The sequence below is a fragment of the Chrysemys picta genome, chromosome 1, assembly GCF_011386835.1.
Source record: "Chrysemys picta bellii isolate R12L10 chromosome 1, ASM1138683v2, whole genome shotgun sequence".
NCBI lineage: Eukaryota > Metazoa > Chordata > Testudines > Emydidae > Chrysemys > Chrysemys picta.
The window spans coordinates 94,530,741-94,545,856 of record NC_088791.1 but is presented as its reverse complement, the minus strand read 5'-3'; the positions used below and the strand labels follow the sequence as shown (position 1 = coordinate 94,545,856).

Below are 15,116 nucleotides of genomic sequence, written 5' to 3'. Positions count from 1 at the left end.
CTTCCCATGCAGACAGCAGCCACGTCACCCAGCCTGCACTGGGACAGCTAAGCAGGCTCAGACTGGGAGGGACATTCTGGGGGACAATCCCCTACTTTGCACTGGCACACAGGAGGAAAAGGGCCGTAGGCAGATCATAGAGTAGGTAGATATTGTGTCTGATAGAACAGAGATTAAATATACCAGGAGGAGTGAGGGGACCAGTTCATTCTGGAGGTAAGAATATCACTGGAGAAAGTTTTTATACTAGGAAAGAGAGAGTTAATTCGTCTGCCAGGAGACAGGAACAGGGGACTCCATACCCACAGAGAAAGAAAGTTTAATTGGGAGAGAGAGTTTAACTGATCCGGGACAGGAAAGGGAAAAGATTCACTGCAGAGTTTTACCAGGTAACAGAGAGAATTTCTTGGGAGAAACCAAGAGAACTCCCCAAGCCTTCCCTCCTCTTCAAAACTGCACTGATTAATTTGCCTCGGGGAAGTTCTTGGAGCAATGAATATATTCCGGATCCTGGGAGATGTCTCCCATTTGCTGGCTATGATCATATTACTGGTCAAAATCTGGAGATCCAAGTCCTGTGCTGGTGAGTTCTCTCCCCCACAAGTGTGTGTGTGTGTGTGTGTGTGTGTGTGTGTGTGTGTGTGTGTGTGTGTGTGTGTGTGTGTGTGTGTGTGTGTGTGTGTGTGTGTGTGTGTGTGTGTGTGTGTGTGTGGAGATGAGGAAGGGGCAGTGAGTGGGGAGAATCAATGGCTTGCGAGTTAGTGGCACTCTGTGCCCTCCCTAACTGGGTTCCTAAGGAGAATTAAATCTCTCTCTCTCCATCCCTCCCACTCTGCCATCTCACTACCTCTTCCCCCATCTTCCTCCTTCCCCACTTGTGTCCCCCACTTTTTTGGTGGGCTGCCCTGTTGGGACCCTTCCACCGCACAGAGGGGCCAACAAAGCCATTCTGGCTCAACATTATTTCCGTTGGAGGGCGGGACAGGGATGTGATTGGGAGGAGGGTGTTGTGACGTGGCAAAAAGCATCAGCTCTTAGCACAGGTGCTTATCTTGGGGTGGCGATAACATGAGAGTTGTTATTAGGGGTGGAGAATGGCAGGGAGGGATTAGCATGCATGCAGCTGTAAAAACCTTTCCAGGCAAAAGAAACAAAGAAAGGCTATGAGGCTTCCCCGCTAAAGGGCAACTGAATGCCAGGTGTGTAACAATACAGGAGATGAATGGCTGTCCCTCCTCACAGGCCGCATATGCTGGCCAGATGATGCAGAGGAGCTGTAATAATACTCTGCACCTTCTCAGCATCTCAAAGCACTTTACAAACCTTCCTTTAGCTTTAACCCCCTGTGAGGGGGGGGGTTATCTTCATTTTACAAATGAGGAAACCCAGGCAGAAAGGGGTGAAGTCATTTGGCCAAGGTCACCAAGTGAGTCAGTGACCAAGCTGGGAACAGAATTCAACTGTAGGGTCCTTTCCCTTCTCTAAGTGCTAGGCCATGGGAATGAACAGGGAGACCCCCTGCTGAGCTGCTGTCTGCAAGGAGAAGCCATTGGTTCCTAGCAGAGGGAGCAGTTTTAGCGTTTACAATTTCTGTCAACACTGGTTCTCCACTTGTGAGGTAACTCCCTTCTCTTCATGTGTCATTATATAATGCCTGCATCTGTAACTTTCACTCCAAGCATCTGAAGAAGTGGGTTTTTTACCCACGAAAACTTATGCCCAAATAAATCTGTTAGTCTTTAAGGTGCCACCGGACTCCTAGTAGTTTTTGTGGATACAGACTAACACGACTACCCCCTGATACTTGACACAATTTCGGAGTGACTTTTGGGCTGATGAAAGAAGCTGAACTGAGAGCCCCACCGCCTGGAGTCTTTTTTTCCATTATCCTTTCACAGCAGGGACATCATAGGTGGAAATAATGCCAGTTTCCCTCCATACCCCAGCCTCTTCATCAGTGCATCTCAACTTTGCCCCCAAGTTCACTGGTGACTGAAAGCTATTACTATTTACGGGCTGGGACCTGATCTCTCAGCCAGCTTGCTCCCGAAGCAGACATTGCACAAAATATCATCAGTGTGAACAAGACGTAGGGGGAGAGGAGAAAGGCATGCTCAGGACAGGGCCGCCCGGGGGCAGGGGGGGGGGAAGTGGGGCAATTTGCCCCAGGACCCGGGCCCCGCAGGGGCCCCTACGAGAGTTTTTTGGGGCCCCTGGAGAGGGATCCTTCACTCGCTCCGGGGGCCCCGGAAAACTCTCGCGGGGCCCGGAGCTTCTTCCGCTCCCGGGTCTTCAGCAGCAATTCGGCGGCAGGGGGCCCCCGCCACCAAAGACCCCAGGCCCCTTGAATCCTCTGGGCGGCCCTGGCTCAGGGGAGCCAGTATTGAATGGGGCATGAAAAATGACCACCCTCTCACCCCAGAGCTGAGCCCTGCAAGGCAAGCCTGGGGAATCCTGCACTGCCACTGCCCACACAAGACCTATTCTGTCAATCTGGCTTGTTTTGCCTGTGCCAAGCTCACTTAACACAGGCCAAGATAAATGGTTTGAAACACATTGGCTCTATTGCAACAAAATCCTCCCACCATCTCTCCTCCCTATGTATTCAATGTAACTCACCCCCTGCACTGCTTTGATCTAGCACAGGGTGGTTAATGATGCACTGAGCACTCCCCTAGTTCAGGGAAGATATAGCTCAGGGCAAAGTGGCCAGTTACTGGGCCATGCACGGCTCAGCCAAACATGAGCTTCAGCATGCTAGTTAGGCAGAGAGGGAAGACATGGGTCTGGTAGGATATTAATGCCAATAGCTATTTACTTTCCAAATCAATTTTGCATTTTAGTTCAGTGAACTAATTTGACTGCACGTGTAGCTGCTTTCCCACTTGAAGGAGGGGCTGATGCCCACTTTGTATAACAGCTATTGTCCTACAAACACAACAGAACCAGGTAACAAGGCTGACGGATTTTTTGCCCTGAACTGTTACTTAGAGGAGAAGATACCTTGATCACAAGATGAGGGGGCATGTGCACGTGGAGTTTTCAATAGCTGTGTGTGTCTCCAAACCTTTCCTCTCTTACTTGTCTTATCTCCCATTCCTTCCCCTGATGTGTAGGTATCTCCGGGAAGAGCCAGATCCTTTTCACTCTTGTCTTCACGACCCGCTATCTTGACCTGTTCACCACCTTCATCTCACTCTATAACACCGTGATGAAGGTAACGGCAGGGAGGCGCTGCAGGAGCCCCACTGCAAGCAACCCCATAGGCTCCTCATTGTAGTTACTTGGGGAAAGTGATGACAGACATTCACCAAATCGGGATTTTAAATTTTGCAGGGAGCTTTCTACAAGACCCCCAAAATTACAGTAAACTTCCCTTTGGCCTGGGAGGGATAAAACTGTCCTTTAGATCTACTATTCCTCCATTGACCAGAGACAAATGACAACAGCCAACTCACCACAGCAGCTCCAACAAGCTGATTCCACTGCCCACCAAATCCAGAAGCAGGAGACTGGGATTCAAACCTGGGTGTCCTGCACAGTAGGCACAGGACCAACACCTCCTGTCAAGACAAAAGTAGCAAGAGAAAAGACCTGGGTCTTCTACATGGCAGTACAGGAGCAGTATCTCCTAGAGCAGCGGTGGGCAAACTTTTTGGCCCGAGGGCCATATCGGGGTTCCAAAACTGTATGGAGGGCCGGGTAGGGAAGGCTGTGCCTCCCCAAACAGCCTGGCCCCAACCCTTCTCCACCCCCTCACTGTCCCCTTCAGAACCATCCAACCCCCACTGCTCCTTGTCCCCTGACTGCCCCCTCCCTGGACCCCCCACCCCTAAGCACACCCCTGGGACTCCACTCCCATCCAACCCCCCGCTCCTGGTCCCCTGACTGCCCCGACCCCTATCCACAACCCTGACAGGCCCCCCAGGATTCACACACCTATCCAACCCTCCCCGTTCCCCATCCCCGAACTGCCCCCCCAAACCTCCACCACATCCATCTGCCCCCTGCTCCCTGTCCCCTGACTGCCCCCATGGCCCCCTGCCCCTAATCCCCCCTCCCCCCACTCCCTGCCACTCAGAGCAGCAAGACTGGCAGCTGCTCTGCCCAGCTGGAGCCAGCAACACCGCCACACTGCCCGGCAGGACCTTGCAGCCCTGCCACCCAGAGTGCAGATGGCATGGCGAGCTCAGGCTGCGGGGGCGGGGGAACAGCAGGGGAGGGGCCGGGGGCTAGACTCCCTGGCCGGGAGCTCAAGGGCCAGGCAGGACGGTCCCGTGGGCCGGATGTGGCCCCTGGGACATAGTTTGCCCACTTCTGTCCTAGGGTCACGTGACCCAGCCATTGCAGCATCCCCAGGAGGGAGAGCAGCAGAGATGGGAATCAATCCTGGGTCTTCCAGAGGGCAGTCCAGAGCACTAACTTCCCCACCACCAGCAGCTTAAAAGCAGGACTTGAATTAGGCAAGCAAACAAGCCAGTCCCTTTTCAGTGGAGAAGACAATAGGATGCAAGACAAATGTCTTTCAAAAGACCTTTTTTGCTACTTCCCCGCTCTGCAGGTCATTTTCTTGGTGTGCGCCTACATCACAGTGTATATGATCTACGTGAAGTTCCAGAAAACATTTGACAGAGAGCATGACTCTTTCCGTCTGGAATTCCTCTTGGTCCCCGTCACAGGCTTGTCATTTCTGGAGAACCACAGCTTTACCCCCTTAGAGGTAAGGAAGTCCAAAAATTGAAGGGAGGGGAGGGGAAAAAAGAAGGTAATAACCACTTAGTGGAAACTAGTTGGGATTTAGATGATCAGCAGAGCATGGAAGTAAATTTTGTGAAGAAAGGGGCCAGACTGGCAGTCTTTGGAGACAGACTCTTTGACAGACAAGACAAACAGCTGTTCAAGTTTCTGCAGCCTCACCTCACTCATGCCTCAGTCCTGACCTGGAAGAGCTACACCTAAAGGTTCATTCTTCATAACTCAATTCAATCTTTGGCTTTTCAGCTAATATTACTAACAAGGAAACCAACCAAAACCAATGAGTATAGCGGTTTTCAGGATTGAGCCTCCCCACTTCACAAAGAAATGAAATGAGACTGGCACCTGCATTCAACAGGGCACGTCTGATTAGGTAAAGGGCCAGTAGGAACAGCTGAGTTATGTATTTAAACACTCTCCTTCTCCCACCCGAAGATCTAAATGATTTAAACCATCAAATTGGGCATTGTCAGCCTATGCAAACAGAGTAGCACTGTTACCCTCATCCTCCCCTTTCCCCCTATTATTTGCTATGCTTACTTGTTACTTCTGGCCTTAGAATAGGTTGAAAGCTCTTTGGGGCAGGGACAGTTTGTACCGTGCATCAGCACAACAGGCTCTGATTCCAGAGTGAAGCCTTTAAAGACTACTGAAATTAATTGGCCAGTAAGATTCTCCTCTGAATTGTTTCCCTCTTCCCACAGATCCTCTGGACCTTCTCCATCTACCTGGAATCAGTGGCCATCCTTCCTCAGCTCTTCATGATCAGTAAGACAGGGGAGGCAGAGACCATCACGACCCACTACCTCTTCTTCCTGGGTCTCTATCGTGCGCTCTACCTTGCCAACTGGATCTGGCGCTACCACACAGAGAATTTCTATGACCAGATTGCCGTGGTTTCTGGGGTGGTACAGACCATCTTCTACTGTGATTTCTTCTATCTCTACGTCACTAAAGGTAGGTAGGGAGCTGGGCTGCGGGTGAAAGCAGGAAGAAAAGGGGTATATTTGGCTCACCTCCATAAGCAGGTTAGGGTGGGGATGGAAGCTAGGCATTTGACCATCTTCATAACTACCCTTAAAACAAGAGATACTGTAGCAGACTGCATTTGTTTTCACCCCTCTTCAGACTTTCAATCTTTCAAGGGATACAGCAACAGAGAGTCTTGTGGCACTTTTAAGACTAACAGATGTATTGGAGCATAAGCTTTCGTGGGTGAATGCCCACTTTGTCGGATGCATGTCGGATGCAAAGGATACAGTTACATACAAAACAATATTTAAAACATTATGGTTGCAAAGTCAAGCACCCAAAAAAATCAGAAATACCAGAATGAAGTTTGCTTGTGTAACCTAATTCAACCCCCTTGTACAAATTCATTGTGACAGTCTTTAATTACATGATCACATGCTCCATCCCCCCCAATGTAAGGCCTCTCCCTCAGTCAGTGCAAAAGGAGGGATAGTGCTCATTGAAAGAGAAGCTATTCACTATTTTGTTTGCTTCTCCTCATTCAGTATGTGGTTCCAGGTCCTATTTACAGTACATCAGTGGCCTCCAACCTTTTTATGCACAAAATAACTTTGAATTTAAGTGCAACCCAGGATCTACCTCGCCCCTTCCCCAAGGCCCTGCCCCACCCTCTTCATTTCCCCCTCCCTCCATCGCTCGCTCTCCACCACCCTCCCTCACTTTCACTGGTCTGGGGCAGGGGGTTAGGGTGTGGACTCTGGGCTGGAGCCAAGGGGTTTGGAATGTGGGAGGGGGCTCCAGGCTGAGCCCGGGGCAAGGGGTTGGAGTATAGGAGAGGGTGAGGAGTGGAAGCTCTAGGAGGGAGGTTGGATACAGGACAGGACTCCGGGCTGGGGCAGAGTGTTGGAGTGCAAGAGGGGGTGTGGAGTGCGGGCTCTAGGAGGGGGCTCAGGGCTGGGGTGTGGGGTGCAGGAGGGGGCTCGGGGTGCTGGCTCTGGGAGGGGGTTCAGGGCTGGGACAGGGGATTGGGGTGCAGGAGGGGGCTTGGGGTACTGGCTCTGGGAGGGGATTCAGCAGCTCCCAGTCAATGGTGCAGTGGGGTTATGGCCGGCTCCCTGCCCACCCTGGCCCCACACAGCTCCCAGAAGCAGCCAGCCATGGGGCGGGGACACACGGCTCCACACGCTGCTCCTGCCTACAAGCACCGCCCCTGCAGCTCCCATTGGCCGCAGTTCCACATTCCCGGCCAATGGGAGCTGTGGGGGTGGTGCTTCCGGGACAGCCTGGGGCCAGGGCAGGCAGGGAGCCTGCCTTACCCCCACTGTGCCGCCAGACTTTTAGCAATCGACTGTCAGAGGCTCCAGGATCGATCAATCAATTATGATCAACTGGTTGGTGACCACTGCTGTACTTTGTCCAAATCCTGCTCTGCATATACAATTACTGTCCTTGTGGACTTTTCTATGGTGTTCATCACTGCAATATTTAAGTGCTTCACAAACATTATCTTCAACTCCCCTATGCGGGGGGCAAGTATCTCCATTTCAAACATGGGGAAAATGAGGCACAGAAAGATTAAGGCCAAAATTGTTACATGTCCACTAATGTTGGGTTCCTATACAGAGATACTTCTAGCCCGCGTTTTTAAAGGACTCTGCATTTTTATAGCATGTTATGTTCAGACCAGAGCTAGTGGAGTTGTGAATGATGAATACTTTTGCAAATCAGAACCAAAGGTCGCAAGCTGGGCAGACAATGAGAAACACAAACAATGGCCACCTGAAATGCAGTTTAAGTGACCTGCCTGACATCGTATAGGAACTCTGGCAGAGGCAGGGATAGAATCCAACTATCCAGGTGTCACTTAACTGTCTAAACCAGAAGACCATCCTTTCTCTTGCTCAAGTTTCTTGCCTCATTTGTCATGTACCTTCCAAGTACTGCAACAAATGAGGCAGGGGTCCTGCAAGCCCACAACCTCCTTCACAATCCTGGTTCCTCCCCAGAGTAGGTTTATCCTGTGTACTGAGGCAGGGGTCCTGTGGAAAAAGAACCCCTCTCTGTGATCATGTAATTAAAGACCATCACATAATGCATATATACAAGGTGGCCAAATTAAAGTTGTATAGAGAACTCTAATTCAGCTATTTCTTAACTTTTGAGTGCTTGACTTTGCAACCTCAATGTGTAGTTTCCTAGGTTTTGGGGGGGAAATTTATATGGAACCATGTTGAAATCCCCCCCACACACACACACTCGTGTCATCAGCAAGGGAGAGACCTTTAAATCCACAGCAACTGCTGCCTCTTGTCATTTTATGACGGCAAGCCACTAGAGGGGGATGAGACACGTTGCCAGCTATTTGTTGAACAGCAGAGGAATGTTGAAACTCTCCAACTGTAGGTTCCATTCCAGGCTTTGGAAGAGTGTATTCAGTGGTTTCAGACCCCTTTTTCACCATCCCCTCCTTCTGCCTGTTCCGTTACAGCCTCTCCGATCCCTACTGCAGTCTCTGCCCCCCTGCCTTGATTCCTCCACCCTCTGTTTCAATCAGGCTGTTTCTTCTTCTCCACACTGCTCAGGTACCAGCAAAGGAAATACAAAAGCATAATGCCAGGTCTATACTATCAACTTACAAGGGTATAACTATGTCGCTCAGATTTGTGAAAAATCCACCGCTTTAAGCAATGCAGTTATACAGACCCAACCTATGGTGTACACAGCACTATGTCGATAGGAGGGCTTTTCCTGTCGACATAGCTACTGCTTCTCGCGGAGGTGGATTAACTATGCTGGCGTACATCTTCACTGAAGCACTAAAGCAACACAGCTGCATCGCGACAGCGTTTTAAGTATAGACTTGCCCTAAGAGACAGTCTCCCATATCTCAGTGCAGAAACAGCTCCCCACAACTTTTAATTACAGGGAAGGTCCTGCCCAACTCCCGAGGAATGCTCAGTAGACTGAATCTTCAGAGAGTTTAACTGTAAAACTCTTACCAAGTCTCTACAGAGCACATGCAGACAGATTTTCCAACAAATTGAGTCAAATGTGGGTGGATTTTCATGGAAACAGCAAAAAGCACATCCCTTATACAAAGGCAACCACTGCCTTTGCCAATTTTCAAGTCCCTGCACCAAAGCATGGAGACAGATTCTCAATGAAACTGCTGCAAGAATTTGCTTTAAATTAAACATGGACAAAACAATGCACTTTCTCCAAATCTCATTTTCAGAAATGTCTGAAGTGTTTTCACTGACACTTTCCCAAAAGTCAGCCTAAGGCATGGGAACCTCTAGCTTGAATGATTAGTTTTGGAAACTTCTGAAAACAGGGTCTTCGTTAAGGTTGCCTAACACTTTCCTTTATAAAGTGTCAGCACCAACTCTCCCTTTAATATATGCGATCACCACACTTGTCCCTCGAGTGGAGGACAGCCAGCCACAATAGCCCAGTTTCATCGTCCAACTGAAGAATGAAATGGCAAACCCAAACTGTTGCTGCACATTTAGCAGCAAGTTGTGAAATACTTAGCATACACGCTTTTTAGGTGAGTTCAGGCTACAGTCCCAGTAGCACCACTCAGTGGTCCAAAGTTTGATCCCTGACCACATATTGCACGATTTTACACTAATTGAGAAAAATTAAGGATTTCATAGGTGAAGAGAGTGAACCCACACATGACCCAGATGGCTATGAAAGATGGAGATAATTCAGAATGACTCATTTTCATGAAGAGCATTCCTCCATTTCTAGGGCCCCCTGCCCATGTTGCAGCAGCTGTTTTCAACCAAGAACTGAATATGAATGTCTCCCTCTTCCCAAAGCTCGTTTTGCACACATTAATCCCACTAAGCCTGCACAGTTCTTCAAGACCCCTAGAGAGGGGGACATCCAAGAACTTGGCAATACAGGTTGTATCCTCTGGTGGTGGTAGCATATGGCACTAAACTCAGGACAAGGCATTTGGCTCTTGAAGATAAGCAGGCTCTAGAGCTGTCCTAGTGAATAAGGAACAAGGTGGTGTTAAGGATGCTCTACCTGCACTAAAATCATGTGAGGCTTAAAAGTAACTCTCTCTCTCCCTGGCAGGCCTCTGCCACCAATAATCCCCTGCTGACATCCATTCTAATTAGTTGTGAGCTGTTAACCTTGCAGATGACAGTGTTATGCTTTAGAGAGCAGGCACAGGGACTTTACTGGGGAAGTGAAACAGTGACTTTCCTCAAGTTTCATTCACTATGCTTTCTTCCTCTTCCTTGCACAGTCCTGAAGGGAAAGAAACTAAGTCTCCCAATGCCTGTCTGAAAACAGCACCACACAAGAAGTTCCTGCAGATGCAGTTCCAAGATCACAGCTTTCTTCTTCTGCCCCACATTGACAAAAACGGCTCAGCTAAGAATCTCAACTCAGCGCCAGTAATACAGTGTGGCTTGGATGGCTGATAAGCTCTTGATCTGCGTAGGGCTTTTCCTTAAATGTGTGCTAGTGTTTTTTTTCTTAAGTGAATTTTGTACTGGTAAATGGTTCTGGCTAGTGACTGAAGTCCTCTATTCTCATAGTAGATACAGAAGTGCAAGCTTTATTCTCTCCTCTTTTCCTCCCCCCACCCACTTCCAAAATCTGCCTTAAACCTGACCCTAAGGGATCACCTCAAGGAGTGAAAAGTTTGGTTTCCACAGCCTATTTTTTAGTCTTTCAAAGACTGCCAGCTGTAAAACAGTTGCTCAGTTCTTAGCAAACAGGTACCCAAAACACCAAAAAACACCAGTCGATTTCATATTGGGAAAACAGTGGCAGACAGACCACTTACAATTACTGCCATGTGTTTGCAGTGGTCTTGCAGCCATGTGATTACTGCCACTTAAGCCAATATGAACTGGTAATCAAAGAGGTGCAATTCCCCATATCCCAGTCTATCCAGGCCCTGTAATATTTTTAAGGGAACATCTTTCCATTAAAATGGCAAGGATTACATCTGAAGACCTTTCAATATTGTAAATATTCAAACATTCTGCTCTACTCAACCCCTTTCGATCACAGTCCCTGATTTTCTACTGATAGCATTTTTATTAAAATATATTTGGTTGCTGACAGACGTGACTATTCCCTGGATTATTTTTTGTTATATAAAATGGGTGTGTAGCGGGGTGCTGCCCTGAAGGGTTTAAAACTGCCCTGGGAGAGGAGTGTGGGTGGAAAAAGGCTAGGCTGATTGGGGGAAGCAGCCACAGATGGGGCTATGCCCCAATCTGGCCACAGCTGGCGCTATAAGAGAGCTGAGGGCCACAGACAAGGACACTCTCTCTCCAGCTTCTAGAGGGAGAAGAGAGAAGGACCTGGCTGCCTGGGAAGCTGAGGGTACCTAGGGTGGAGCAGTGCTGGGGAAGGACAAAAGGGACCTGGGGAGCTCCAGCCTAGCAAAGCCTCAGGCTGCAGGCCGAGTTGAGGGCCCACAAAAGGGTACTAGGGCTGCAGAGGGGCAGCCCAGATAGGCAAAGGCAGCTGGTCCAACCTCCCTTGCCCATGAGTGGTTTACAGACTGCCATCTGCCCCAGGAAACGGGGGTAGATGATGACTGGCAGTAGCCACTGAGGCAAGGTGAGTTTAGAAAGTTGGGGGTTCCCCTGGGAGGGGAGACCCAGAGGGAGGGGGTACTGTGGTGGGCAGAACCCCTGGGCAAAGGGCACCAGGGTCTGGGAGGGTGAGTTGTCGCCCCCCACAGGGGTAAGTGGAGAATGGGGGTAAAAACCATTTACAGTCTGGAAACAAAAACAAAGGCTTACATTTTATTGACAACAGTGTTTTTATTTATACCTACAAAAGAAAACAAGATGGTATCAAAAAGGACAATTTACAAACTAAGAATAGTAACATAGCTCTTAGCATCCTGTCTGAACATCACAAGTTTATGAATCTCTCAATTCAAGTCTTCGTTAATACAACAGGAATGTGTCCAGAGACCAGCAAAGGTGTGGAACAGAGCACTGATCCCCCACAAAAGCCACTAACCCTTCAGTTGTTGAGAGAAATCCACACAGTAAGTTGTTTCAGGAACTGGGAAGCGAGGAGATGCCAGACTCATTTGACACTCCCACAAACATTTACAGATTGAGAACAATGCAAACATTAATAGATGTTAACACTGTATCAACAAGGGCTCTTCAGCTGGTATATGGAACAGAACAGCAAGCACCTGGTGAGACAGGGCAGCACATGCTACTGTGCATTCAACAATCAAATTAACATTCAAGATTGGGCATGAGAGAGACTGGACTGCAGCTGACATCAAGTTACAATAAAGCATTGCAAGACCTCAGCATAACTGTTTTACATCTACCCAAGTCCCTGAAGGAAGAAGTAAAAGCTACAGCACACCACAAGGCAGTTTTGGCTTTCCAGAGACCCTTTGTAAAGCCAGCCAGGCAGTGTGTCCCACCCCATGCCCTTCCACGCCCACAGAAACTCACAAATGAAGAATAGTTCCACGCTTGCTTGTGGGGGAGATAAAAGACAACAGATCAGTCAGTGCTGGGACAGTAAGAGTTCATTTGTGGCCATCATTTAAACACACAAGCACAAAAATTTCTTGCCAAAGTACTAGTTAATTTTTAAAATAGCCTCAACTTAAGAAAGATGTGGGGTGTTAAGGGAAAGTTAGCTGTCCCCCTGAGATTGTGCTGATAACCTACCTGTATGCTGCACACAAACCATATATTCATCCCACCCTTCATACTAAGCCCTAAGGGGAAGATGTCTTTTAAAAAAAAGCATTTTTTAAGCAAGCCCTCTCTCCTGGGGCTATCAAATGTTCTGCTCTCCTACCAAAGGGTTGGGCTGCCTTTCAGAAGGGTTGAGATGCCTTATTTGTGACTACTACAGACTCCCCCAATGGAAAATAAAATCACAACAAACTCTTGTAACGCAAGGATTATGCCTCGCAAAATCGGTATATGGCTCTGATTTCCTGCCAAGTTATCCGAACACAAGAGCAGCCAACTCTCTCTATGATCTACTGCCCCAGAACCGCCTGCTCATGGCAATCACACAGTAGACAAACTTTACTATTTAAAGGAGAAAACCCCCACACCTACCTTGGCCTGTAGAATAAACAAGATTGAATTAAAATGTTTACTAAATTTCCACTTTTTTCTAACATTTCCTAGAATGCTACCTACCTGCAAGAGCTGATCTCAAAAGGGACTGCTGGGGCTGGGGAAATACCAGGGAAAGCACTAGGCAGTCCAAGGTATGAAGGAAAAGTAGCTTCAGAATCAGGACACTAACCAGCTCTCTCCTCACCTCATGAAGAGGGGTTTCCAGTTGCACCTCCCCCGCCCCACACCAAATCCCATTAAGTTTTAAGTGAGAAAACTTTGCTACATTTCACTCAGGAGAGTGGCACTCTGAACACTCCCCATGACCAGGTGCTTTGCTCACTAAGAATATACACAAACAGTACTGATCATCATCTTAATTCTGGTCAGTGTTTCTGTGCCTTCTACTGAATAGTTATCTTAGTGACCCCAGCAATGGGAATTTGAGGGCAGAAGTTGATTTAAGAAGTCAGTAACCAGATTCCATCCATCTGCAGATTCCATCCATTCCTGCAATTTAATGATCATTGGGAAAGAACTTCAGTGGTAAATATTTCAAATAGATGTTATTTTTTAACAATAGAAGTTCTTACAGTGATTAGATCTGGGGTTTGAGACACCAAATGGAAACAAGTTTCTGGTCTCTGACACCGGGGCTTTATTCCCCTTCTCCTTACCACACATCATACAAGTTACTTCAGAAGGAAGGCTGCTGCAACAGGAGCTGCAAAAATGCCAACCAGAACAGTTTTACACTTTATTTGTGGGGCAACACTCAGAATCCCTCCAAACTGAGCCAAACAAGCAGAGTTTTCCTTAGAAGTTTACTTATGCCAGAGTACAAGCGTCAATATTCAGTTAAAAAAAAAAAAAAAAAAAAAAACACACACCACCTCAGATCTAGAAAACAAATGAGCACTGCTCCCTTGGATTTATTACATTAAGGGAAGCGTGCCTTGACTCCCCAGAATTCCCCACCTCTCAATACCTCCCGAAATTCAGTTAGCATATTATAGCAGAGAGGCCTCCTCAGCTCTGCAGTAAGTTTTCACACACAAACCTCACGAAAAAGATTGGGCTGGGACCTAACTGCCTTATACCTATTTTAAGAGAAAATAAAAAAAAAAGTTGCCCCAATCTCCTCAACATGCAAGAGAAAAAAAAATCAAAAATAAAATTCCAGTCAATTGTGGTTGTGTGTATATATATGTATATATATATATAGTTAAAAACCCATAAGGTAAGTAATTGTGGACTGGGGGTCCATTTTTGGTGGGAAGGAGGAATTGGGATGATGAATGCTAAATCTAACCTGCATGAGAAAGACAACACAGTGGGGGAGAAAAGAAAAAGAAAAGTTCCTTTAAATGCAAGAGGTCTAGACTGGTCACCAGCAGCCAAATGGTCTCATTTGCGTGAAGGAGGAGGGGGTGGGGGAGGTGGTGGATACTGGTATGTGGCAGTCTGTCCCATATAGCCTATCATGTTAGTGGCCGGAGGCTGAGGAAATTGTTGTGACATGAGAGGCTGAGGCTGCTGGCCTGACCGAGCTATCCCTGCATACTGCGGTTGGGTGGCGGTTTGAGCGGTTCTCCCAGCGGTGGCAGTGCTAGCGGCAGCATAGCCAGTAGCATTGTATTCTGCAGTGCCATAACCACTTGTGCCATAGGCAGCTGCTCCATAGCTCCCTTGGGCATAGCCATATTGGCTCTGCTGTGCCCCAAAGGCGGAATTCGGACTTCCATAAGCACTGCCATAGGTTTTGTTGGCTCCATTGGCAAAACTGTCGCCACGGTCACGGTCTCTCCGGCCATCTTTTACTCCCCGGAGCCTCCGTTCACACTCATCCTGGTACATCAGGTTAGGATTGTTGGCTGAACTGGCAGCAGTACGGTAACGAGAACGACCTCCTGGTAGTGAATACAGTGGGGTTCAGTACTGTGGATAACTCAAATAAGAAGGTCTGTAAAGCACTGAATTCTCACAATGGTTTTAATTACTCCCTCACCACTGAAGTCAACAGTTCCATGACAATAGGGCCAGAAGCCATAACATTTTCAATTGACTGGGTTGCAAAATATTCCTGCACAACTTTGCCATGGAACCTCTTTTTATCCAAGCGGTGGATACCAAATTCAAAACCTGTATCATGATCTACCCCAAGATAGGAGAGAGAGCAGAACAGAGTTTTTTTTTTTTTTTTTTAAAAGAGAGAAACATCCACCCAGTAAGAAGGGGGAGTATATCAAATTACTGACTGTGGTTCAATTAGGTGGGAAGCAGGACATGGCT

At 47.9% G+C, this 15,116-nt stretch overlaps 2 protein-coding genes across 4 annotated transcripts in view; one reads left to right on the top strand and one right to left on the bottom strand.

Moving 5' to 3' along the window:
- On the top strand, positions 1 to 10,823 carry KDELR3 (KDEL endoplasmic reticulum protein retention receptor 3). 2 transcript variants are annotated; one of them, XM_008179308.4, is made up of 5 exons: positions 1 to 583; positions 3,117 to 3,217; positions 4,562 to 4,720; positions 5,460 to 5,712; positions 9,995 to 10,823. In XM_008179308.4, exons 1-5 carry the CDS (start codon positions 493 to 495, stop codon positions 10,033 to 10,035), a joined length of 645 nt encoding a protein of 214 aa, XP_008177530.1. In that variant the 5' UTR covers positions 1 to 492; the 3' UTR covers positions 10,036 to 10,823. The 2 variants fall into 2 exon arrangements, with proteins under 2 accessions (XP_008177530.1, XP_008177532.1); XM_008179310.4 differs by having other exon boundaries at positions 2 to 216.
- A 691-nt stretch (positions 10,824 to 11,514) lies between these two features.
- Positions 11,515 to 15,116, bottom strand: part of DDX17 (DEAD-box helicase 17) — a 30,661-nt gene continuing 27,059 nt past the window's right edge. For both annotated transcript variants that reach the window (XM_005302500.5, XM_042843547.2), the window contains one exon: positions 11,515 to 14,734. In XM_005302500.5, coding sequence (XP_005302557.2) covers positions 14,232 to 14,734 — 503 coding nt within the window. In that variant the 3' untranslated portion in view covers positions 11,515 to 14,231. The remainder of the gene's footprint in view (positions 14,735 to 15,116) is intronic.

What these genes read in the sequence shown, in the direction of transcription:
- KDELR3 (XM_008179308.4), top strand. Translation starts at nt 493, where the DNA reads ATGAATATATTCCGGATCCTGGGAGATGTCTCCCATTTGCTGGCTATG. An exon ending in GAGATCCAAGTCCTGTGCTG is followed by an intron (nt 584 to 3,116) that starts GTGAGTTCTCTC and finishes CCTGATGTGTAG; the next exon opens with GTATCTCCGGGAAGAGCCAG. An exon ending in ACAGCTTTACCCCCTTAGAG is followed by an intron (nt 4,721 to 5,459) that starts GTAAGGAAGTCC and finishes CTCTTCCCACAG; the next exon opens with ATCCTCTGGACCTTCTCCAT.